At 45.2% G+C, this 26,779-nt stretch overlaps 1 protein-coding gene across 8 annotated transcripts in view; it reads left to right on the top strand.

Annotated features, from left to right (window-relative positions):
- The window catches only part of UBAP2L (ubiquitin associated protein 2 like), a 209,072-nt gene that overhangs the window by 141,387 nt on the left and 40,906 nt on the right, over nt 1-26,779 (top strand). For 2 of the 8 annotated variants that reach the window (XR_004537187.1, XM_033923052.1), the window contains exons 24-29: nt 19,441-19,658; nt 21,440-21,545; nt 23,263-23,330; nt 23,449-23,640; nt 23,847-23,900; nt 25,111-25,152. Coding sequence is in view for 7 of the 8 variants with exons in the window: in XM_033923052.1 (XP_033778943.1) it covers nt 19,441-19,658; nt 21,440-21,545; nt 23,263-23,330; nt 23,449-23,640; nt 23,847-23,900; nt 25,111-25,119 (647 nt within the window). In the remaining variant the exon portion in view is untranslated. The remainder of the gene's footprint in view (nt 1-19,440; nt 19,659-21,439; nt 21,546-23,262; nt 23,331-23,448; nt 23,641-23,846; nt 23,901-25,110; nt 25,153-26,779) is intronic. The other 6 variants (XM_033923051.1, XM_033923047.1, XM_033923050.1 and 3 more) reach the window with 4 other exon arrangements.

Genomic DNA, 26,779 nt, shown 5'->3' with positions numbered 1-26,779 from the left:
CATCTAGCTTTTTTCCCTCTTTCTTCCCCCCCTCCCTGCTTCTAGCATCTGGCTCACCTGCCAGTCCTTCCCTTTCTTTCCTGATGTGGGTTTTTCTTTCCGTCTTCATCCCCTTGGCCCAGAATCCTTTTCCCTTTCACTCCCTCCTTCCAATTTGAGCCGGGAACACGAGCGATCGCACGGTCCCTGCAGCCACCACTCGCCTGCCCAATCGATCCTACTGTTTAGCCAGCTCTCTCCCTTCGCCTCACCTTAGTTTGTAGGTTTTGTTTTTCGGCGACATGCACGCTTTCCCAAAGAGCCGCGCACGTGCGGCTGCTCAGTGTTCAATCTTCTGCTCTGCTGCAACTTCCTGTTTCCGGTTGCGTCAGAGCAGAAGATCGAAACTGAACAGCAGCGGGGACCGGGGGAGTCTCATGGGAGCGCGTGCGGGACCCGGCCTGAGGCCTAATCAGTGTCTGCACCGTACGGCACACCAGGCAACAACTTGCGGCACACTAGTGTGCCGCGGAACAGCGGTTGAAAAACACTGCTCTAGGGTATACATCTTCAAATCATCGTCGTTCCTCATACATCTTTTGGCATAAACCCCATACTTTTTTTGCCACTTTTTCTTTACACTGCTTCAAATCTTTTTAAATCCTTAGCAAGATATAGCCTCTAAAACTGAGCACGACTACTCCAAGTGGGAACTCACCAATGACTTGTACAGGGGCATCAGTACCTCCATTTTTTCTGCTAGTTATGCTCTTCTCTGCGTAAATATAAATAAATTTTCAGTATGCAGCTCTGAATCCTTATGGCTGTGGCCACTGCCTTGTCATATTGTTTTGTCACCTTGAGATTCACAGATGCCATCATCCCAAGGTCCCTTTCCTAAGTTGTGCTTATCAGTCTCTCATCTCCTATCTGGTACTTCTCCTTTGGAATTCTGCATCTCAAGTGCATGGCTCTACACTACTTTTCATTAAATTTTAACTGCCAGACCTTTGATTATTCTAATTTTCAGAGATATTTTTTCTCATGGTTTCTGCTCTCTCCAGGGTATCCACTTTATCTGTGATCTTCGTATCCACAAAAAGGCAAAGTTCTATACCATCCTTCCAGATAAGCACAAATGAATGGATTATTCACCTCTACCAACAGATAGAGACTGAGAATCCCTGATTCTTTATTTCAAAAATTTTATTTGACTACATTTCACAAAGAAAATAAGAATGGACAAATTAATACTTCAACTCCACAATTGTCACAAATCTATAATGTCCATCAGGCCCCCATCTAGAGAGGAGTAGCTTCATTCTAATACACTTTTCAAAATAATACAGGCTTATTTAATATATTTTCATAACAATAAACAAACCCAACAAAACATGGTGATATTCTATTATAACTCCAAATCAAAATCGGTTATCACTTCTTTTGCTTTTCCTGAAAATCCAGAATCCCCAAAAAATATTCCTTTTCTTGAAATTTTATAATATATTTACAAGGAAATTTAAGATAGAATCTAACAAAAAGGACTTCCTTCTAAATTGAGTGGCTTTATCCACATCGGGAAAAATAATTATTAAATCCTCACAAAATTTAGTCTGCTTGTTCTTAAAATATGTTTTCATGATCAAATTCTTATCAATTTCTGTAAAGCAAGTCACTAATAGAGTGAATCTAGTTGTTATTACATCTTGTGAGTCCTCAAGGAACCCCATTAGGTCAAATTCATTTGAAACTAACTGATCCACGCCTAACGATATCTTTTTCTTTTGTGGGATATATAGTAAAGATTAGAAATAGTAAGGAATCTACACTGGTTAAACCCAATACTTCCTTAAAATATTTCTGAAGCAATATTACATTACAGACAGTAAATGGGTGATTGGGAAATTAACCAAACACAGATTCTTAGACCTGTAAACATTTTCCATAGCTTCAAGTTTGGAATGAATTAAATGTAAGACTTTAACTGCTGAAGATGATACCTTCTGCAAAGTTAAGACTTGTGACTCAAATTTCCCCAACCTTTTATCTAATAGTTTTATTTTTGAATCAACATTTTCAAATTTTTGGATAACTTCCTGAGAGAATTTTTCATTTTGATTTACTACTGTCTTCAAAAACCCCTCTACTCTCGAATTTATCAACCATAAATCTTTCAACGTTATATCCTTTGGAATCTCCAGAGTTTTTTTGAACTCCTAAAACTTCATATGATGAAACTGTCTTAGGCAACTCTTTATAAGTTAGTAAAGGAGCTGTTTGATGCTCAAGAAGATCTTCCAGAGAAACAGTGGAACTCTAAACTGGTTCCACTACACTAGGATTCCTGTTGGCAAAGTCACTTCTAATAATTTCAAATGCCGGTTCATGGGACCAAGTGGAGTTGAAGTCGTAGTTTCAGGTTTTACTGTCCTCTTTCCCATCATCCAAAACAACGATAAACAGTATTGCCTTCGTTCAGGAAACGATAACTCCTTGGGGGAGAGAAACTCTCTGTAGCACTCCATTGTCACTCGTGGCTCCAAGGGGCCTAGCATGCCCCTTAGGCCATGCCATGCGGACATGCGCCACAGTCTCGGCATCCTTTTCAGTCGAGGGGATGAAGGATCCCAATGATGTCAGAAGGAGCCCTTCCTAGTGCCGGATGGAAAGTCCGGCATCCGCTCACCCAAAACTGTAAAAAGTTGCTCGGCTGCCACAAACAGGAAAAATCCCTTTTTTTCTCTCACCCAGAGTAAGCCACAACTCTCATCCCTGAATCTTTAGTGTCCCTCCAGACTGGCACAGACGAATGGATTTATGCTGCTCTACCAGCAGGTGGAGACTGAGAACACACTGAATTCTATCAGCAGTACAAGTGGGCTGTACAGTCCCTCTTAGAATCAGTCTATTCTTAGTCTTCAGCGGGTGGAGGTGATAAGCCTGTGCAGTTCTGTTCTATTTTCTCATTTTCAGAGATCTCTTCTCATGGCCTTGCTTTTGGGACTGTTGGAGAGGATAGGCAGGGGCCTTTTTTGGTCTTTTATTGCCCGGATTGAGCTTGGGTCCTGAGGTGGGGGTGGGGGACGGCCATTAAACCTCAGGGGTGTCACACTCGGGCAGCCAAGTCCCTCTCCCCATTTCCTCACCTCTCCAATTTTTATTTAGAGGTGCCTCAGCTGTACGCCTTGCCTGTGGGCACTGACTACAGCTTGGAGAGCTAGTGGGGTCTGCTGCTTTAAAACTTAACGTTTACCCCCCCCTCCAAACAAAACCTGAGGCAGAGCCATTGAGTTTTATTAGTGCCGATTTCATTCATTAATTTTTCTCCCTTCTAGCTGAATTGAGCCTGCCTCGTGGTTCACAGTGAGCACTTCTTGGTCTAAGAAGTGCTCAGTGTGCTCTCAATGAGGCCGGTGTTTGTAGTTTTTACTTGTGGCTGCGCTAAGGGGAACCCTCATTAAGGTCGGTGTCACATGCTGGCAGGAGGGATTCCAAAGTGGCTGCGAAGGGAAAGTCGGCCGTGGGTGGTGGGGAGGCCTGGGCTTCCCCAACCACAAAAGGCTCGGGCTTCCCCAGCCGTTGTGGCTGCCTCGGGTTGGGGGGGCCCAGGGTTCCCTTATCACCGCAGGCATTGGGGATTCCCTTTTTGTATCTGATTCTTTTCAGGCTTCTTCAGTGTTTTGACCTCGGGTGAGTCTGGTAGAGGAGGATTGGGCTGAGGTCGTCTTTGAGTTTCGTAGGTATCTGCTGCAGGTTATTCTTCCATGGGTCAGTTTTTCCAGCATATGCAATCCTTTTGGAGTGCATGCGGGAGGGATGGGATTCCTCCGCTCATCCTACACAATGATGATGTTTGGTTCCTTCCCCTGGTTCAGGTAGGGGCCTGGTTACAGGAGTTTTACTAGGAGTGGACTGAGTTCACGTTAGATAAGTGTGTCCTGGAAGTGCTTTGTGATGGGTATGCTCTTGACTTTGACCAGCCCTTGCTAGATTTTTTTTCTTTCTCTTCCCCTTGACAGTCCACTTGGAAGAGGTGGGAGTTTCGTCAGACTCTTCAGAGGTTGGTGGAGTTCAAGGCAGTTTTGTGCACTTCCGTTTGGTCTGGCCACGGCTCAACGTATCTTCACCAAGATTATGATAGTGGTGGCAACGGCTTTGTGCAAGGAGGGCATTTTGGTTCATTCTTAACAGGACAATTGGTTGATTCAAGCAAAGTCCTTCCTGGAGAGCTCTCGAGGCACGGCCCCTTGTCATGGAAGTGCTGCAGTCATTGGGCTAGGTTGTCAACCTTTCCAAGAGTTGGTTGGCTCTGTCTCAATGCCTTGGAGTATCTTAGAGTTCTTTTCAACACCAATCTGGGGAGGGTGTTCCTTCCTGAGGCCCATGTGCAGAAGTTGCAGTCGCAGATTTGCTCCCTTGTGGGTTCTCGTTTCCCCCAGTTTCTTCAGGTCTTGGGGTCAATGGCAGCCTTATTGGAGGTGGTTCAGTGGTTGCTTGTTCATATGTGCCTTCTCCAGTCTGTACTTAGTAACAAAGTAGATGACCCGAATGGTCCATCCAGTCTGCCCAACCTGATTCAATTTAAATTTTTTTTAATTTTTTCTTCTTAGCTATTTCTGAGCAAGAATCCAAAGCTTTTCCCGGTACTATGCTTGGGTTCCAACTGCCGAAATCTCTGTCAAAACCTACTCCAGCCCATCTACACCCTCCTAGCCATTGAAGCCATCCCCAGCCCATCCTCCCCCAAATGGCCACATACAGACACAGACAGTGCAAGTCTGCCCAGTACTGGCCTTAGTTCAATATTTAATATTATTTTCTGATTCTAGATCCTCTGTGTTCATCTCACGCTTCTTTTAACTCAGTCACAGTTTTACTCTCCACCACCTCTCTCGGGAGCGCATTCCAGGCATCCACTACCCTCTCCGTAAAGTAGAATTTCCTAACATTGCTCTTGAATCTACCACCCCTCAACCTCAAAGTATGTCGTCTGGTTTTACCATTTTCCTTTCTCTGGAAAAGATTTTGTTCTACGTTAATACCCTTCAAGTATTTGAACATCTGAATCATATCTCCCCTGTCCCTCCTTTCCTCTAGGGCATACATATTCAGGGCTTCCAGTCTCTCCTCATACGTCTTCTGGCGCAAGCCTCCTATCATTTTCGTCGCCCTCCTCTGGACCGCTTCAAGTCTTCTTGCGTCTTTCACCAGATACGGTCTCCAAAACTGAACACAATACTCCAAGTGGGGCCTCACCAACGACCTGTACAGGGGCATCAACACCTTCTTCCTTCTACTGGCTAAGCCTCTCTTTTATACAGCCCAGCATCCTTCTGGCAGCAGCCACTGCCTTGTCACACTGTTTTTTCACCTTTAGATCTTCAGACACTATCACCCCAAGGTCCCTCTCCCCATCCGTGCATATCAGCTTCTCACTACCCAGCATATACGGTTCCTTTCGATTATTAATCCCCAAATGCATTACTCTGCATTTCTTTGCATTGAATTTTAGTTGCCAAACATTAGACTGTTCCTCTAACCTTTTTTTTTTTAATAATTCTTTATTGGTTTTCCATATTTCAGAAGTGCAATACATGAATATATAACACATAAAACATCAATTTAAGCACATCCACTTACAATTTTATATATATAACCACTCATTTTCTCCCACCCACCTTATTCAATGATTATACAATAAAACATTGCGACATTTATTTGCCCAGTAACCTTACCCTCTTCATATTAATAAGATTTTCCCACCCTTCCTCCCACCCCAAGTGTAACTACTCTAGGGTCAAATTAGGACAGAAATATCCCCCCCATCCTATTTTGGATGTATATAAAAGTAAACAAAACCTGACTTATAATCAGAAACCTGCTATAGAGAAGAAACATACGATGCCAACGGACCCCAAACCAATTTAAAAAGAATATTGTGCCCCAGACTTTCTGCATTCATTTTCTCATATCCATAGCTGGAGTACAGATTAGCCCACCAGAAAGGGAAATTCAGATGATCATAGATTTTCCAGTTTCGAGTTGTCATCTGCATGGCTATCCCAGTAACTATAAGGAAAAGATGGCATTTATCTAAGGGGGGGTTTAACATGTAATAATGTTCTGCATATGACCGCCTCAAACGTAAGTGGAATTGATGAATTGCCAGATTTTAGACCATTCCTCTAACTTTTGTAGATCCTTTTTCATGTTTTCCACTCCCTCTTCGGTGTCTACTCTGTTACAAATCTTGGTATCATCTTCAAAAAGGCGTACTTTTCCTTCTAACCCTTCAGGAATGTCACTCACAAACATATTGACCAGGATCGGCCCCAGCACTGAACCCTGAGGGACTTCACTACTCACCTTTCCTTCCGAGTGACTTCCATTAACCACCACCCTCTGGCGTCTGTCAGATAGCCAGTTTCTAACCCAGTTCACCACTTTGGGTCCTAACTAGAGACTTGCGCGGAGACAGAAATCCCACCCGTCCCCACAAGGAATCCCTCCGTCCCCACCCGTCCCCGCGAGGAATCCCCTCTGTCCCTGCCTGTCCCTATAAACTTCAGAAATAGTTATTTCATTTAATTATGCTTCTGAATTAAAGGCTCTGGTAGAGACCCATTTACAAATAAGCATGGAGACTTTATTAATTTGTAAATATTAATTGTCAGCTGAGGACTTCCTTTGCAGTTGGCCGGGGGTCCCTTATGCCAAGCTTGGCAGGCAGCAGTAGCATCCCTGAGTCACAAATGCTAGCACCTCAGTAGCTCATGGATGCTGCCAGCGACTGCTGTGCTTGGTGGAGGGGAGTTCTGGCCGTCTCTAGAGGAGGTCCTCTGCTGGCGGTGCTTGGGGATCCCCACCAGTCACAGCAAGGGTCAGTAAGTACTTCAACACTGTAGAAATAAAACCAGAAATGCATTTCCTTTTCTTTTGAACACAATACAAAGACATCTGCTATATACATTTCCCAAAGCTAACATATTTTAGTCAATAAATTCCGTTTTTTACCTTTGTTGTCTGGAGACTTATTTTTCCATAAAGTTGGTCCTAGTTTCTTTTTTCCGCTTTCCCATCTTCTGTAAATTCTTCTGTTGCTGTCCATTGGTTCCTCCTACCATGGTCCAGCATTTATCCCTTTCTCATCTTTCATGCCTGCCCACCAGCTCCATGCCCAACATTTCTCCTTCTATCACCCCTCTCCAGCACCATGCCACATCTCTCCCTCCATTCCCTTCACCACTATGTCCAACATTCCTCCCTCTTGCATCCATTTCAATCTGTCTCACTGTTCCTTTTCCACCACAATATTTCTCCCTCTCATCTGTACCTCCCTCCCTCCCTCCCTATGACCAAAACTTCTCCTTTCTTCCATTTCCGTGTACACAACCATCTCTTTCCCTCCCTTCCTCTCTCCCAAGTCCATGCCTTCTATGTCCAAAAACGCATTCCCTCCCCCACCTCAACATCTCTTTCCCTCCTTTCCTCCATCCTCTTTCCCAAGTTCATGCCTTGTGTCCAAAAATGCACTCCCTCCCCCACCTCAACATCTCTTTCCCTCCCTGCCTCCATCCTCTTTCCGAAGTTAGAAACATAGAAGCATAGAAGATGACGGCAGATAAGGGCCATAGCCCATCAGGTCTGCCCACTCTACTGACCCACCCCCAAGTCTACTATCCTAGGTATCCCACTCCTGGTGACAGGTTCCCTTGGCTTAACCCTCTAAGGCAGGGGTATCCAATGTCGATCCTCGAGGGCCGCAATCCAGTCGGGTTTTCAGGATTTCCCCAATGAATATGCATGAGATCTATTAGCATACAATGAAAGCAGTGCATGCAAATAGACCTCATGTATAGTCATTGGGGAAATCCTGAAAATCCGACTGGACTGCGGCCCTCGAGGACCTACATTGGACACCCCTGCTCTAAGGGATCCCACATGGGCATCCCATTTGCTTTTAAATTCTTGCACGCTGTTTACCTCGATCACCTGCACCGGGAGCTCATTCCAAGGATCAAGCACTCTCGGTGAAGAAATATTTCCTGGTGTCGCCATGAAATTTCCCGCCCCTGAGTTTGAGCGGATGCCCTCTTGTGGCTGAGGGTCCTTTGAGAAAGAGAATCTCTTCTTCCATCTCGATACGGACGGTAATATACTTAAACGTCTCGATCATGTCTCCTCTCTCCCTACGTTCCTCGAGTGAGTACAGCCGCAAATTTCTCAGCCTTTCCTCGTACGATAGATCCTTGAGCCCCGAGACCATCCTGGTAGCCATACGTTGCACCGACTCTACTCTCGGCACATCTTTTCGGTAGTGTGGCCTCCAGAATTGCACACTGTATTCCAAATGAGGTCTTACCATGGTTCTGTATAATGGCATTATGACTTCAGGCTTCTGGCTGACGAAACTTCTGCGGATGCAACATAAAAGCTGTCTTGCCTTAGATGAAGCCTTCTCCACATGATCAGCAGTTTTCATGTCTGCGCTGATGATCACTCCCAAGTCTCGTTCTGTTGAAGTTCTAGCTAAGGTCTCACCATTCAAGGTGTAAGTTCTGCACAGATTTCTGCTGCTGAGGTGCATGATCTTGCATTTCTTAGCGTTGAAGCCCAGCTGCCAGGTCGAGGACCAAAGCTCCAATAAATGTAGGTCCTGTATCATACTATCGGGTGAATTGCCGTCTCTCACTATATTGCATAGTTTGGCGTCGTCAGCAAATAACGTTATCTTACCTTGAAGCCCCTGAGTTAGGTCCCCTATGAATATGTTGAAAAGGAGCGGGCCCAAGACTGAGCCCTGCGGTACTCCACTAGTAACTCCAATGTTTTAGAGAGGGTACCGTTAACTACCACCCTCTGAAGTCTGCTACTCAGCCAGTCATTGACCCATGTAGTTAGTGTTTCTCCCAGCCCCGTTGATTTCATCTTGCTCAACAGTCTGCGATGCGGGACACTATCGAAAGCTTTGCTGAAGTCTAGGTATACGTCGTCCATGGATTCTCCCAAGTGTAGCTGTTTTGTTACCCAGTCAAAGAAGCTGATGAGATTGGATTGGCAGGACCTACCCTTGGAGAATCCGTGTTGACTGGGATCCCATAGATTCTCCTCATCCAAGATTGCGTCCAAGATTGATTAGTGTTTCCATGAGTTTGCATACTATTGATGTGAGACTCGCTGGTCTGTAGTTTGCAGCCTCTGCCCTGCAACCCTTTTTGTGCAGGGCTACAGGGCACTCCCTCCCCCACCTCAGCATCTCCCTCCCTTCTTCCATCCTCTTTCCCAAGTTCCCATGCCTTGTGTCCAAAACGCACTCCCTCCTCCACTTCAGCATCTCTTTCCCTCCCTTCTTCCATCCTCTTTCCCAAGTTCATGCCTTGTGTTCAAAATGCACTCCCTCCCCAACCTCAGCATCTCTTTCCCTCCCTTCTTCCATCCTCTTTCCCAAGTTCATACCTTGTGTCCAAAAACGCACTCCCTCCCCCCTTTTGTGTTCCGCGTTTGCCTCTCAGCCCTCATCTGGAAGCAAATTACCAGCAACTTTCTCAGTCAAATGGAGCTCGAGCCGCGAGGCTCGTCTTCTATTTCCTACCTACACTGCCCCAGCACACATAGCCGACAGGAAGTCTTCCCCGATGTCAGCGCTGACATCAGAGGGAGGGAAGACTTTGCTTAAGCCCTCCCTCCGACGTCAGCGCTCACATAGGGGAAGATTTCCGGTCGGCTGTGTGCTGCGGCAGAGCAGGTAGGAAAAAGAAGACGAGCCTCATGGCTTGAGTTGCATTGAACCCCGCAGAATCCCTGCGACCCTAGGGGGGATCCCCGTGACCCTAGGGGGTGTCCCCACAGGATCCTCATGACCCTAAGGGGCGTCCCCACGGGATCCCCGTGACCCGAAGGGGGAACTCACGGGATTCCCGTCGTCCCCATTCCTGTGCAGCTCTCTAGTCCTAACTTCAGCCCTTCAAGTTTGTTCAAGAACCTCCTATGAGGAACCATATCAAAGGCTTTGCTAAAATCTAAGTAAATTACATCTAGCATATGTCCTCGATCCAGCTCTTCAGTCACCCAATCAAAAAATTCAATCAGGTTCATTTGGCACGATTTACCTTTTGTAAAGCCATGTTGCCTCGGATCATATAACCCATTAGATTCAAGGAAGTACACTATCCTTTCTTTCAGCAACACTACCATTATTTTTCCAACAACTGAAGTGAGGCTTGCTGGCCTGAAGTTTCCCACTTCATCCCTGTGACCATTTTTGTGAATAGGGACCACATTCGCTCTCCTCCAATCCTCAGGAACCACTCCCGTCTCCAGAGATTTGTTGAACAAGTCTTTAATAGGACCTGCCAGAACCTCTTTGAGCTCCCTCAGTATTCTGGGATGGATCCCGTCTGGTCCCATCGCTTTGTCCACGTTCAGTTTTTCAAGTTGCTCATAAGCACTCTCCTCCGTGAACGGTGCAGAATCTACTCCATTTTCTTGTGTTACTTTGCCAGATGAAGTCCCCGCAGGTTCATGATTTGGACACTCTGGTTCCCTTTTGTGGGCAGTTCATAGCTGTCTGTGCTGGTGATTTCAGTCACACACTCTGGTCCAGGGGGTGAGTCTGGATCAGCCCCAGTGGACAGTTCTCACAGATGCCAGTCTCCTCGGATGCCAGAGTCTTGGTTATTCAGCTCAGGGCAGCTGGTCACCGGAGAAGGCCACATAGTTATCAATGTTCTGGAGACCAGAGCCATTCGGTTGTTGCTTGTGGCCTTCCTGGAGGGCAAAGCTGTTTGGGTTCTCACTGACAATGCCACGGCAGTGGCCTACATCAATCAACGGGGGAACCAAGTCATCTGGTAGTGCAGGAAACAGCACTTCTCATGGAATGGACGAAGGCTCAACTCCTGGACATCTCTGCTTCCCACATAGCAGGAGTGGACAATGTCTAGGCAGATTTCTTCAGACTTCATGTGCTGGATCCAGGCAGGTGGTGCCTTGGGATGGAGACCTTTGATCTGATCATTCGGTCTTGGGGTCGGCCGATGATGGTTCTCATGGCTACGTGTGTCAACTCCAAGGCACGGAGATTCTTCAATCGGTGCAGAGATTACCAAGCCGAGGGGCCAGATGCTCTGGTATACGATTGGCCAACGGATGGCCTGCTGTATGTCTTTCCTCCGTGGCTGCTGGTGGGCAGAGTTCTTTGCATTGTGCTTCATGCAGGCCGCATGATCCTGGTGGCTCCAGATTGTCCCAGGCATCCATGGTACGGGAATCTGGTCTGTCTTCTCATGGCAGACCCTCTTTCTCTGCCCCTCTCGAGCGACCTTCTGACTCGGAGTCCCATCCCTTTGTTCGATCCAGGTCCCTTTTGTCTTACGACTTGGCTCTTGAAAGGTAATGTCTAAGCAAGAAAGAATATTCAGATAAGGTGGTCTCTACTTTTTTGGTATCTCGGAGGGTCTCGACTTCTCGGGCTTATGTGTATATCTGGTGCCCCTTTGAGGACTGGTGTTCCTCTTGGGCGATGGTTCCTCTGCATGTGTTTTTGCCGCACATCTTGGGAATTTCTGCAGGACAGCCTAGAGTGAGGCCTTGCCTGGTTCTCCTTGCAGGTTTAAGTGGCGGCCTTGCCTTCCTTTGGGAACCTTTGTTCGATTGGTGGTTTTTATCTCTTCCTGACGTGATCTGTTTCTTGAGAGATGCGAAGTTGATCCGACCTCCCGTTTGCCCTTCAGTTCTAGCCTGGGATCTCAATCTGGTCCTTTCGTTGCTGATTTGTCCTCCTTTTGAGCCTCAGAGTTCCTGAACACTGAAAGACCTTAGTTTGAAGGTGGTATTTTTGGTAACCATTATTTCTGCAAGCCATGTTAGAATTGCAAACGTTTTCTTGTAGAGTTCCCTTCTTGGAATTAACAAGGGAACGTGTGGTGCGATGGGCTTGTTCCTGCCTTCCTGCCTAAAGTTGCTTCCCCCTTTCATGTGAATCAGACAGTTGCCCTTCCAGTTGTGGGTAGTTGGGAGAGTACTTTGGAGCAGAGGCATTTACATAAATTGGATGTTCACATGCTCCTTCACGTTTACATGAAAGGGACTCTGGAGTTTCAAAAGTCAGATTTTTTTTGTTTTCCTAGCGGGCAGATATAATAGGGAAGGTGCCTTTAAGACTTTGATTGTGTGATGGTTCAAGGAGGCTATTGCTTTGACATACCTTCTTCAGAAGAAGCCAGTTCCAGAGTTTCTCGAGGCTCATTCCACAAGGGGTCAAGCGGTGTCCTGGACCTGCTCCCAGTGGATATCTGTAAGCTGCAGTTTGGTCTTCTCTGCGATCTTTTGTGCGTCACTATTGGGTGGACATTCATGCGCATCAGGATGATGTTTTTGGCGAGTGAGTTCTTGTGGCAGCCCTTTGGGGGTCCCACCTGTGATGTCTCATTTTTCCGTGCTGGTCTGGAAAGTGCTAAAGAAGGAAAAATTAGGGCTTAACTGCTAATTTTCTTTCTTTTAGTCCCTTCAGACTGCCACAGTACCCATCCAGTGTTGTTACTTGATGTGAAATCCGTCTTTTCTCAAGAATGCTAAATGACAATTTTGTTCTTTTTTTCCTTTCCTTTTTTTTTTGGGGGGGGGAGTGTAAATAGATATTGCAGAGCAGTGACATCTGGTTTGTCTGGTATAGCTGGCGAGCTGTTTACATCAACTCCCTCGGTACCGGCCCAGCCTAATCACACAGCTACCAGGTCCTATGGTACCGCAGCTGGCTCTCTAGAGCGACATTGTCCTTCCACGCCCAGGTATCGATCATCTCACCATCAGTCCAGTTTTTTCATTGAGGCTGCGATCCAGTTCAAGACATCGTCCTCCTTCTCTTCATCTCAATGTTCCCAGTCCAATAAGCATTGTTCCTCTTCACATGCTTCAAAGAGAAAACATCACTCCCTCATGCTCTTTGACGAGAAAAACAGCTTCACATCATACCTCTTCCCCGTCATCGGACTGGTACCGGACTCGGAGTAAGCATCAATTTTCTCGATGCATTTCTTCCCCAAGGCCTTCATATGACTCTTGACTTAGTCTAATTCATCTGAGGACTTGTCTGAGTCTACAACAGAAGGTTATGACACTCCTTTGGAAAAAAGTCTCCACACAACTTTCCATCAACGGCTAAATCTCCTACAGAAAGACTTTCTTTTACTAAATTTATTAGGTGATTGGGAAGGAAGCTACTAGTCTTGCTAGAAGTTAATTCTATTTACAGTGCTGAATACTTGGAGGCCTTAGATTATGATCAGCCTCCTAAAGAACTTCTCAAAGAGACTCTTCATAAGAACTAGGAAACACCCCTCACCATTACAGGGGCTTCCAGAAAATTTGACTATGTATAAAATACCAGTCACTAGGGGTAGAGTTGACTTAAAAAATTAAAAAACCTACCCAATCAAGAGTCTATGCCAGGGTATGAACGACACACTAAAGGCACATTTGGATGTCACTTGTACCAAAATTCCATGTTGGTGAACAGAGTACTAAATTGCAATTTCTATATCTCCTGCTATGTGGAGCATCTTGTTTGGAAATTGTCTTCTTTTGATGGATACCCTCCTTTTCAGCATCTACAGGAATTTCATTATATCTTTCAATCCTTTGCCCTGCCTAGAATGTTTTGGGCTGAATCTGCTTATCCATGCTCTACAGGTGAATCTAACATGGGTGTAGAGTCTGTAAAGTTAGATTCCTCCACATGGTTTTCAGCAAGCACTGGCATACATCATTTGAGTTGAGACTGCTTCAGAATTCCACCATGGGGTATAGAGCCTGTAAGGTGACTCTTTTCCTGTTGCTTCGATACAATTATAAAAAGAGATGGCGGAATCTAACAGGGGTATAGAGCCTGTAAGTTACATTCCTGCAATCTCAGAACCAGGATCAACCAGGTTTTTTTCTTGAATGATGTCTTCCACTGTTCCATCAATGTTTATACAGTACATTCCAGAAGGCATCCATTTAGTTCACATTTTTTCCCCTACACCTATTCCTTAATGAACATTCACAACAACACTTTTTATTCCATCTCCTTTTTGATTCTGAAAGGCCTGGAGGTTTGAGAATGGCTATAGGGAAGGAGGAAGCCAATACATCCTCTGGAAAAAAAAAAAAAAAATTGAGAAGGAGGCTCTCTTAGCTTCATCACTATGCCTCTAGATCATCCTCCAAGAGTCTTCTTTCATCCCTCAGCGGACATCTTTTCTTCTTCTCAAAGCAATAGAGAAGTTTCCACCTCTGCAGAAGAATCAGATATTTTACTCCTGTTTTTTTCCTCATCACAAAGGAGACAGGAGGTCTATGTCCAATTTTAGACCTCAGGGGCCTGAATAAGATTTTTGGGGGATGGAGATTAAGTATTTATTTACACATTAAAGTTGCTACTGATGAAGAGACCCAGTAAAGTGATCCTTCAAATATTGTTGAACAGTCTAAATAAAGAAGCCTCCTACCCAGACTTCCTGTGTTACATCCATTGAACCTTTCAGTAGCTTGTCCAGTCACATATGCCAATCAATTACTGCCATTCATGGAACTGCTACTGGAAGATAAATTGCAGTTTTCAGTACAAAATGATCTTCAGGCTCAATATCTGTCCTCCTCACAAGGTGGATAACACAGGGCTTGGAACAACTATTGCAGAACTGAATAAGTTTCTAATGTAGGAGAAGTTTCATATGTTGTCCCTGGCAACTTTATATTCCCTCTTAGATCGCAATGACTGACTATGTTCTCTAGATCTGAAAGAAGCTTATACTCGTATTCCAGTGTATCCAATCTTCAGGAAATTCCTCAGATTTCAGGTAGCGCAGCACCATTATCAATAGAGTTCTGCCCTTTGGCTTTGCATCCTCTTCCAGAGTATTCATTAAGTGCCTGCTTCTAGTGGCAACACCGTTGTGGGCTCAGGGTCTCCAGGTGTTAGGGTGTCCAGTTGTTTCCCTGTCTGGACAACTGGCTGATCAATGATCCAACCTTGTAATGGGTTATGGCAGTGACTCGGTTGAGAATTCTCTTTTTTCAGCAGTTTGGATTCAAAATCATTTTTCCCAAATCTCAACTTCAACCCTCTCAAAATCTGAGATTTATAGGAGCTCTGCTAGCCACCATTTATTACAGAGCGTTTCTCCCTCAACAAAGGCAACAAAATTTGATTCAGTTTTGCAATCAGACTTTTCATCTTCCATCAATCTCAACCAGCTAACTGATGGTTCTCCTGGGTCACATAGCTTCCACGATGCATGTTATTCCATTTGTGAGACTTCATCTCAGGATGTTTCAATAGATTCTCGCATCTCAGTGGTCTCAACCTCTCGATCCACTGTCTCAATACATTACAGACCCATCTTTATTTTGACAATCTCTGCAATGGGGGATGAACTCTTTCAATCTTTCCAATGGGTTTTTGTTACATCAGAAACTTCTGACCACAGACTTGTCCACCTTACGCTTCGGGGCTCATCTGGCGGTCTTCGTACTCAAGGTCACTGGTCTACCCAGGACCAGCGTTCCATATCAATCTCTTGGAACTCAGAACAATCTTCAGTACTCTCAAAGCATTTCAACACATTGTGACCAACAATGTCCTTCTAATCCGCACGGACAATCAGATGGCAATGTATTACATAAATAAGCAAGGAGGCATGGGCTCTCTCCTTTGTCAAGAGGCCCAGAAAATTTGGAACTGGGTGATTGCTCACGGTATACGTTCAAGGGGAACAAAATTCTCTCGCAGCAATGTTACCAGTGGAAATGGACACAGTTTTCCACCTGGTGTATTCTTCATTATCATGATGTTAAATACACTTCTATATCTTCAGTATTGGATTATCTTGTACATTTAATCAATTCAGAACTCAAGACCACTTCGATTAGGGGTCATCCCAGTGCTATCAGTTGATGGTAAACATCTCACTGCTCATCCTCTTGTGTCCAGATTCATGAAAGGACTTTTCAATGTCAAACCACCTCCAGTAGTTTGGGATTTCTAATTTGTTCTCTCTAGACTTATGAAGCTGCCTCCTCCTTCTCTGACTCATCTTACATACCTCACTTGGAAAGTGGATTTTCTCATATCCCTTACCTCTGCTCACAGAGTAAGTGAACTTCAAGTGCTAGTGGCAAACCCGCCTTTTTCAGTGTTCCATCATGACAAGATAGTGCTTTGCACTCATCCGAAGTTCCTTCCAAAAGTAGTCACTGAATTCTATCTCAATCATTACATTATGCTTCCAATGTTCTTTCCTAAGCCTCATTCTCATCCTGAAGAAACGGCTCTTCATACTTTGGACTTTAAACGAGCTTTGGCTTATTACTTACAGCGTACTCAGCCACATAGAACATCTCCTCAACTTTTCGAGAGGAGAACCGGGCAACTATAGACCTGTGAGTCTTACATCTGTCCCCGGCAAGATGATTGAATCACTGATCAAGGATAGCATAGTTCAGCACTTGGACACACATGACTTGATGAAACCCAGTCAACATGGATTCAGGAAAGGGAAATCGTGTTTGACGAATTTACTCCAATTCTTTGAGACCGTGAACGAGCAAATTGATAGTGGAAAGCCGGTGGACATAATATACTTGGACTTCCAGAAAGCATTTGACAAAGTTCCACACAAAAGACTTCTTAGGAAACTACAAAGCCATGGCATAGAGGGAGATATACAAAGATGGATAGGCAAATGGCTGGAAAACAGGAAGCAGAGAGTGGGCATAAATGGGAAGTTCTCCGACTGGGAGAAAGTGACTAGTGGTGTACCCCAAGGCTCGGTACTTGGGCCGATCCTTTTTAATATTTATATCAATGACCTGGAAAACGGAACATCCAGTGAGATCATCAAGTTTGCAGACGACACAAAACTCTGCCGGGCAATCAGATCGCAGGAGGACAGTGAGGAACTCCAGAGCGACTTGTGTCGGTTAGAAAAATGGGCGGAGAAATGGCAGATGAAGTTCAACGTGGAGAAATGCAAGGTAATGCATTTAGGCAGTAAAAATAAGGAATACGAGTACAGAATGTCAGGTGCAACTCTGGGAAAAAGTGAACAAGAAAGGGATCTGGGTGTACTGATAGATAGGACCCTGAAGCCGTCGGCACAATGCGCGGCAGCGGCAAATAAGGCAAATAGAATGTTGGGCATGATAAAGAAAGGAATCTCGAGTAGATCGGAGAAAGTTATAATGCCGCTTTATAGGGCAATGGTCAGACCCCACTTGGAATACTGCGTCCAACATTGGTCTCCCTACTTAAAGAAGGATATAAAACTGCTGGAGAGGGTGCAGAGACGAGCAACTAAACTAGTGAAGGGTATGGAGAAACTGGAATATGAGGATCGACTTAAAACACTGGGATTGTTCTCCCTTGAGAAAAGGAGACTGCGTGGGGATATGATCGAAACCTTCAAAATACTGAAAGGAATCGACAAATTAGAGCAGAAAAAACTATTTACATTGTCCAATTTGACACGGACAAGAGGACATGAAATGAAGCTAAGGGGGGGCAAGTTCAGGACTAATATCAGGAAGTTCTGCTTCACACAGAGAGTGGTTGACATCTGGAATACTCTCCCAGGGGAGATTATTGCGGAATCGACAGTCCTAGGCTTCAAAAGCAAACTAGATGCATATCTCCTTGAAAGAGGCATATAAAGATATGGTTGGCTATAAAATAAGCCAGGTGTATACCTAGCAGGGCCTCCGCGTGTGCGGATCGCCGGACTTGATGGACCGAAGGTCTGATCCGGAGATGGCGCTTCTTATGTTCTTATGTTCTTATGATCCTATTGAACTGGTAAGCTCTTTTCCAGTAGATAGGCGAGACATTCTAGAGTCCCGCCTAGTAGATACTGTGCCTGCTTACAATTTTCAATCTGTTGATGCTTCTCCAAGCCGTTTCTTGGATTCCTATCAGCCCTTGTGGGCCGGAAATTATTTATATATATATATGTTCCATTTATTGGGGAGTGGTTTCTCAGTTTCTTTGAAGCCGGTGTTGACATTTCACTTTACTGTTGGTTGAATTCTTGAGCAGAACAGTTGGTTTGAGCCTGTTGCTACAGGTGCCTCTACTTCATGTATATTCGGTTCTTGGGCACTAAACTGATCAGTGAAGTACTATAGAGACAGAGTGAAAAATCTGGAGTGGATTTTTTCCGCAACTATGCGACTAAAGGGAAATAACCCTACTATCTAGAACAGGGGTGGGTAACTCCAGTCCTCGAGGGCCAGAATCCAATCGGGTTTTCAGGATTTCCCCAATGAATATGGATTGAAAGCAGTGCATGCAAATAGATCTCATGCATATTCATTGGGGAAATCATGAAAACCCGATTGGATTCTGGCTCTTGAGGACCGGAGTTGCCCATGACTTGTCTAGAATGTCTCACCTATCTACTGGAAAAGAGCTTACCAGGGTAAGTACATAATATCTTTTTGCAGCCTTCCAGATCTTGGTGGAGTGATGTGAACGGTTTGATCAAATAGTGATCACTTAACTGGGGCTGAGGCCGGGGCTCTCTAACCTGCTTTTCAACTCTGTTACAGTGCTGCGTAAGCCTTTCAGAGCTATATATGTGATAAATAGTAGTAGTAGTAGTAGTAGTATGCTACTTCAGTTCATATCTTAATTTTGATGTTTGCTTTTTCTAAATTATCTCATATGCAGGGCAGCCATTCGAATCTAATCCAATACATTTATTAGCTCTAATGCCCCCCAAAGCAGCTTACAATAAGTACAGCCAATGCAATTATTGGGAACAACAGGTTGAAACAATGGAACCGATAATTCATGTTGTGCTCTACAGGGTCCATATATAAGTTTCTCCAAAATGATTGTTTCAGCTTTAGTTGATAGTTTTCATTGTTAATGCTCTTACCCACTTCCTGGTAGAACTGTTTTGGGTTCTCTGAAAAAAATTGTTTTCATATCTCTACAGTGTGTTTTTCACATCTGCTCTTCTCTTATTAGCAGGTAACTTTTTCCAGCTTTTGCAGGTCTTCAGTGCCTTAAAGGTACTGATTCCTAGGGCTATATCTTACATAAACTAGCCCTGCAGAGGAGAAATCCTTTTCTTACTGATTCATTTGCCACTGTAGCTATTGTGTTCCTTGTCTCTAGACTGCTTCTAGCTTCATATTTATGAATAGGGAAGAGTTTCTTCTATGCTACTGTTCAAGAAGCAGTGAAGGACATTTATTCCATTTTCAGTATAACCTGCAGGGAGATGGTTCATTCTTAGATTTCACATTTACAGGGGTTCTTATAGCTCAAGAAATTCAGGGAGACACTAATTAGATCTGGAAGTGTGAATTTGCTATAAACATCAGAGAGAAAAAAAGGCTCTTCCCCCACCCTTCAACAGGTTGATCTGAATGTGCTCCTGTGTAATAGCAGCTTTTTACTCTTGTCTTCCCATTTAGGTGACCTTGCAAAATTTGGCCGAGGTGATGCTTCCTCTCCTGCTCCTGCAACCACACTGGCACAGCCTCAACCAAACCAGACCCAGACGCACCATACCACGCAACAGACATTCCTTAATCCGGCTCTGCCTCCTGGCTACAGTTACACCAGCCTGCCATACTACACAGGGGTACCAGGGCTCCCCAGCACCTTCCAGTATGGGCCCGCTGTGTTCCCTGTGAGTCTCCATTTCCAAAAGTATTAATGTTTGAAGGGCCTTTGGCATGGGTGGTTGGGTTGGGAGAGCTACAGGAGTGACAGTCACCACGCTGGGCCCTGTTTTTCAAGGATTTTCATCACTCTGTGCATTGACTGGGCGTTAACGTTTTGCAACTGCTCCCATTAAAAACATTCATGTGAGGCAGATGATGGTTGCTATCGCACGATTCCTACTTCAAGCTGCTATCGACTGAATGTTAAGGGGACTAGCAGGGGGGCCCCCTTCTAAGTCCCATGTCTGCTGCTGGGAAGGGGGCGAAGCTGTGCTCTCTGTACCCTTTGAGAAACTTCTGGCCACGGTCTTTCATATTGATAGCACGTGTTCTGAAGAGCTGCTCCTCTCTGCTGTTCACTTGTTGTAAAATGTTTGTTTTTTACATGCTTGTAAATATAAGATTCAATAAAAAAAATTATAAACAAATACCCAAGTAATCTTAAAGCTGCTGTCACTGGACAATGTTGCCTGGGAAGGGGGTGGGGGATTGCTTGAGAATATTATGTCAGAGCTAAAAGTGGTGTACAAGAGAGGTTGAATTACATATACAGTACAAAGAATATAGAGGTCTTGCATAGAAAGTTTACTTCATAAATGGTTGGGTGATGGTATTCTATCCTAGACAGATGCCAACCTCCCTAATGTCAATGGGGCTAATAGCTGATCTTATCCAGCACATTGTGTTTACAGCATTTCACAGGACTCCTAAGGTGATAGGAAAGGAGTAAACCCCTCCCCTCCCCCATGCCTGGTGTCCATATCATGTGATACTTACTTGAGGGCAAGTACAACATTGAGGAAGGATATCTGCACCATTTTGGATAAACTCTGTTCTAAGCAGTGATCATGGAAAGGGAAGGGGTCAGATCTCCCTAGATGCAACAAACCGTGGACCTTCCAGCCGGATCATTCTCTACCGAACCCAGGAGGAAAGAAGAGCAGGGTTCCTTGAGGAGCACCTACTGTTCCCTTAAATGTTCAGCACAAGCTCATCATCAGCAAGCAGGCAACTTGGTCCTGTTAAAGCCTCTGCAGATCTGGAAGGGGAAAAGTTGCTTTAACAGCAAGAGGCTGCCCCCTGCAGGACAGTATAAACACTAGTCTTGGAAGAAGTTTGCTTCAAATTTATGCAAATTTTTTTCATCATAAATATTGGCAGTCTCTTGGAAGAGGATTAAAGGGTTTTCTGTTTCTTGGTTTAATTTGGAGTTTATAGTCTGTTTATACCTCAGTAGTAGGGTATAAAGTGGATTACAAAACTGATTAGTAAAACTTAAAGCAAGAAAGAGACAAAACCTTAATCCTATCAATCAAACCCCTCAGCTGTCGTCTGTCAAAATCACCTCCAAAAATAAAATTAAACCTAAAACACATACAACAGATACAAAGCAAACTAACAATCATAAACTAGACTGTAATGCCAAAATATCTTGTCTCTTCTCAACATTGCCCACCACAACTAAGCATTTCTGGTATAGGGATGGAAGGGGTTCTGCATTTCATAGGACAGGGAGGGGAGTTGTCTGTCTGAAGGTTTTTGTTTTTTTTTAATGTTTTGCTTTTAAGTTTCAAACAGAAAGGGAGGGAGGGTGTCTCTCCATGGATTTCCCCCAATAGTAAATGAGGTTTTTTGGGGGGGTCCATTGATATCACTGCATGCATTTCACTGAGGTTATAAAGATGACACAAAGTGCTGCAGGATTCGGGAGCTGCTGAGGCTGAGACACTGTCCCTCTTTTATCCAGGTTGCTCCTACCTCTTCCAAGCAGCATGGTGTGAGCGTGAGTGTAAATACATCCGCGACCCCTTTTCAGCAAGCTGGCGCATACGGCTCTCATGGATACAGCAGTGGTAAGAGGAAACCCTTCCACCTCACACCCACACTTCCATCACCAGGACTCTTAACATCCCTTTCTTATACTGACTTGTAGTAAGTGGGTTTGTTAGAGGGGAAGGTGCTCTCCGAGGGAATATGGGACGTTGGCAGTGTTAACCTTATCCAGTGAGAAGGTAAGGTTAGTGTCCTTGCACTTCTCTCTTTGCTCCACCTTTTCCCTCTGTCCCTGTCCTTTCCTTGTGCCATGTGCTTTCCCTCCTGCCAGGCCCCGCAGCAGCAGCAGGCGACAGATACATCTAGAATTCCACAGCAGCAGCGTGATAGCAATCCTCTTGTTAATGGCTTAGGAAAAACAGCGCTTGCTTTGCTTCTTTGTAATATAAATTTATTTCAAGTTCTGATGTGGCATTGCAGCATTACTCATTATATTGGAGGAGGCGTCTCCACAGTACAGAAAAATAGATTTGTGGAAATTGCTGGCGGCAGACCATGCAGTGTGATGTTTGGCTCCAGGAGCTGTCGGATGTGGATATTCTTACCTTTGCAAGATAAAACTCCCCCTCTCTCTGCTCGTGCAAAGAAACGGTTGATGCAGCTCTTAGGAGTGAGAGGTTGTGGTGGTGGCGGCGGCTGTAAGGGAGGGCTCAGCGTGCACATTCTAAGAGTGGGTCAGATGCCTCTTGGATTAGAGACCCCCCAAAGGCGCTTGTTTGGTTAGTGCCCCATTACACTATAGTGACTGGTGGCAATGCTTGTGACTGGTTTTTCTTGTCTTCCGTGACCCTACTATCCAGATGAAGGGGAAGAGGACAAGTTTGTTTGTCTGTCTGAAGCTCAGGGCTACGGCTGTGTGTCTGTTTGCAGGCTATGAGGACTTGAGCCAGGGGCCCGGTAAGGGTGGATATAGTGGGGCTGCTTCCGCTCAGAATAAGCTTGCTGCTGCTGTGTCCGGATCAGGCACTCCTCTGCTTCTCCTTCATGTATCTCCTCTCCCTCTCACAGCACTGCCTTTCTGCTTCGTTCTGTCTTCTAAGAGTGTGCATGGTGTTAGGAGGCAGCCACTGCCATTGCTGTATAATCTGTTGACTGGAGAAGGGGGATTTCTTCCACAGACGTTTTTTTGAAGTGGAAGTCATGTCCTTTACTTACCCTTAGGCCTATTGCTGTGTTCAAACTTCAGTGTCTTTGAAAGAAATAATGGAGAGATGCCTGGCTGTACAGCACAATCAAATAAGCACTGGAAAGGGGGCTGATAATACACCAAGTGTTCCTGGACCCTGCCCAGGAAGCACAAGGGAGAGGAGTTCTAAGAGGACCTTGCCTATGTGGAGAGAGGAGGAGGTGGTGGTCAAGGAGTGCCACATGTGCACCTTGCCTGGGAGGGAAAGAATTGAAGCATACTGATCCTGCCTGGGTGGAGGGCTGGGGCCCAAGGACTGCTGTCTTGGGGGGAGGGGGGCTCTAACTCCTCCTCCTCCTCCTCTGGAGTTTATTACATGTTTTATGCCTTGGGGATTCCCCTATCCCAAAAGAGCTTACAATCTAAGATTTGTACCTTAAGCAATGGAGGTTTAAGTGACTTGGCCCAAGGTCACAAGGAACAACAGTGGGATTTGAACCAAGCTTCCCTGGTTGTCAGTGCAGTGCTCTAACCACTAGGTTACTTCACCTCCTGCCTTGTTGTTGCCTTCTGTTTTGGTTATGGTGTCTTCCCTCCCTCCTCTCCCCCAGGTGTTTCAGTTACATCTAGTAACACAGGAGTGCCAGACATCTCGGGTTCAGTTTACTCCAAAACTCAGGTATGTTTCTTTAGTTTAGAATTTGCCTGCGTGGGGAAGGGGCTACATGTATGATGCTTCCCTAACAGTTCAAGGATCATCGACCGGTAAGCATTTTTCTCTTGCTTTCTCTGTCCAGTCCTTTGAAAAGCAAGGATTTCACACTGGAACCCCAGCAGCCTCCTTTAGTCTGCCTTCAGCGCTCGGCACTGGTGGCCCCATGAACCCAGCCACGGCAGCTGGTTACCCTCCAGCTCCCTTTATGCACATCCTGGCCCCGCATCAGCAGCCGCATTCCCAGATCCTGCACCATCACCTGCCAGACGGACAGGTAAGGACCCTTCTAAACCCTAGAGCAGCCCCATGAGAGTCTTTACAACAGTGACAGTGGGAATGAAGCAAGTGGGGCAGGGCACAGGAGGGAATCTGAGCCCTTCAGAACACAGAAGCAGACTCTTGTGTGTAGCTTGCAGGCGCATCAGTGATTTTCTGTTACCAAAGCTTATCCTTTGTTTTACATATCCTGCCGCTTGGCAGCAGCTGCCATATTTGCAGATGATTCAGTGCTACCACCTGCAGCAGGAAGACCAGGTAATGGAAGTTCTGCACTGTCCATTGCACTACTATATATTTACTCCTGCCCTGTACTCCCTCCCCTCGCCCTCCCTGAGATGTGCACATAGCTGATCACTTGCCCTTCCATCTTCTTACCACACTCACAGGATCTTATCTCCTACCCAGATGTGCACACAGTCTTCCTGCTCCATTCCCACCCATCACACCTGCAGAATCCTGCTTCTCCATCCACACCCTCCCTGAGACATGGACACAGCCTAGTCAGTTGTCCTATTTATCTCTCTCCCCTCCCCCAACCCCAGTCATGTCTGCATTTGCTAGGAAAAGGATACCGGGTTTGATGGACCTTCACTCTCTCCCAGTATGGCAATGCTTACGTTCCCCCACAATATAATCACAACTCGGTCACCCCATCCTGGTATGGACACAATTAGTTACCCATCTCATCTATCCCGCCTCTCATTTTTGCAGGATCCTGCTTCTCTGTCTGCCTCCTTCTTTATCTCCCTCCTTCTCCAAGGATGTACCACTTGCACCCCCCCCACCCAACTCCAACTATACCTGCAAGATCTTGCTGCCTCCACCCAAATTTTGCCTACAAATTTCTTGTCCTGCCCAGCCACATCTCCAGCTTCACTCGCTGCTTGTTCCAACTCAAAACATACATGTGGCCCCAATTACTTGTTTCAGCTTATTCATTCTTTCCTCCCCCCACCCGACTATACATACAATATTTGCTTCTCGTACTCCACCAACCCAAACACAGATGCAGCCTTGTCTGCCATTACCCAACCATAGGGTATTCCCTCTCCATCTCCAGCTGACATGCGCACACAGCTCAGTGACCTGTCCCAGCATCCTTCAACCACACCCTCCTGCCCCTGCTTTCCAATCCCACATACCTGCCCCAGCCATTCTTTGGCTAGACCTTCCCTTCCCCTGTCTCTTCTCCCTTCCTCCCAGCCCCTGATGCCTTCTAGTTTTCTGCTTCCTCCTTTTCATCTTTTCTTCACTCCCTTCCCTGGCTCATCTTCCCTATTCCTTGATATAGACTGGGTACTCCATGGGCCTCACTCATTACTGCACATCCTAATGAAGGTGATCTAATGAATCCAAAACAATGGTGGTATGGTGGTAAGGTCCAGGCTAGATCAGAATAACTTGTTGACTTTTTTTTTCCTTTTTTTTTTTTTTTGTTGGTGTGCTGGTAATTTTTCTATTTCAGATACATTAAAAGTTTCTGAGAGTATCCAGCGTAATCTGGAAGGTCTGCATTTCTTTTCTTCTCTCTGCCTTCCTGCTTGGGTACTGCCTGCCTGTCACCTCATCTCTACTTATATGGCCCTGTTAGAGCTTCCAGTACAGACTCCTGCCTGGTACACAGCTTTGCACATACATGTCACTCCAGGTGTATAGGTGTATGCACTCACATAACCAGTGGTCACATTCTTCATGTGCACTCTTGTTTTTGTGGCACTGCACACCACAGGTGTTGCACTTCTTTCAGAGGTTGGGACTCCTATATTTTCACACTTGGTTACTTTTTTAAACTTTCTTGTTTGCCACATGTCTTCATTAAATAATGTTCAGTGGAAAAGTTGCTTACTTTGTAACAGGGTTTCTTTGTGGACAGCAGGCGCTGACAACCAAAAATGGGTGATGTTTCTACAGTAGCACTAGTTTGGATGTGCTCTCTGAGCCTACAAGTCTGGAAGACTTTATGTATGTGCATAAATGTTTTGCCTTAGTTCTAGTGGCTCCTCTGACATTTTAGAGCTTGGATGACTTTGACATTGAGAGGTGGAAGGGATTGTGCTGGCTGTGATCACAGCCTGAGTCAGGAGAACAGGAGGAGAGATATTTTTTAGTTTTGCCCTACTTCCCTAGACCAAGAAAGGTTTGTGGCTGGAAGCAGAGGGTCTCAGGTTGCAGCGGTAGGTGAAGTCGAATATCTAAGGCTGGAGCAAGACAAGTGAGGTGGTCCAGAGAAACAGAGAAATCATTAGGATGAAAAAAAATCAAAGGTTTTAAATAGGAGAGCAGGAAGATCTGTCCATTTGGCAAGTTAGATAGACTGAGGTGGAAATAGGCAGGCATACCAATGAGAGGGGTTGCAAATGCCTTAAAAGACCTTGCCGGCAAAGCTAATGCATCCATGTTTTTTTCAGATGAGGTCACCAGTGTGTGGCTGACTCATCCTGCTTGTCCATGGAGAAACCCCTATTACAGATAAACATTACTTTCTCTGTGGACAAGCTAAATAAGATCAGCCACATATGGTAGATTTCAGGCTAAGGGTGCAAAAGTCATATTTTGATTTTGAATGATTACCGCTTGCAGTAGTAGTGGAATGGTAGTTTGAAGCAAGTTAAGTAAAGACGTTCTATAAGACGGTCTCTGCAGAAATACTATCGGTTGGTTTTTTTTGTTTGTTTTTTTTGGGGGGTTGGGTATATTGATATCCAAATCAATTGCCATCTGAAAGCCATTTAGAATAAGTTCTCAAACAGCTTGGCTAATTCAGTTGATGTTATGCAGCATAAAAAGCTATGAGACTTTCCCATGAGACTGTTATCTTTTCCAGGTCCAAGAATAACGCATTTCTAAAGCTGTTCTGCTGTATTTGTGTGCGACTGAGGGAGAGGGGGAGGAAGTACCATAGATTGGGTGAAAGGGAATTCAGAGCTAACTTTTGGCAGAAATTGTTGATGTGTTCTTAGATGTTTCCTGTTATGGTGGAGCTGCCTACAGCATGGGTAATGTACTAGCTAATAACAATCCCGTCAGATTTTAAAGCATTTAAACCAGGCAGGAGAGCATCCTGTGCTGTCTGGTTAGTGCCAAGGTAGTCTGACAACAGTGCTTGCGTGGAGCAAGTACTTAACTGGTTATCA

This window comes from Geotrypetes seraphini, chromosome 16 (assembly GCF_902459505.1).
Source record: "Geotrypetes seraphini chromosome 16, aGeoSer1.1, whole genome shotgun sequence".
Taxonomy (NCBI): Eukaryota; Metazoa; Chordata; class Amphibia; order Gymnophiona; family Dermophiidae; genus Geotrypetes; species Geotrypetes seraphini.
Note: the sequence above shows the minus strand (reverse complement) of the source record. Positions and strands in the feature narration are given on the sequence as shown.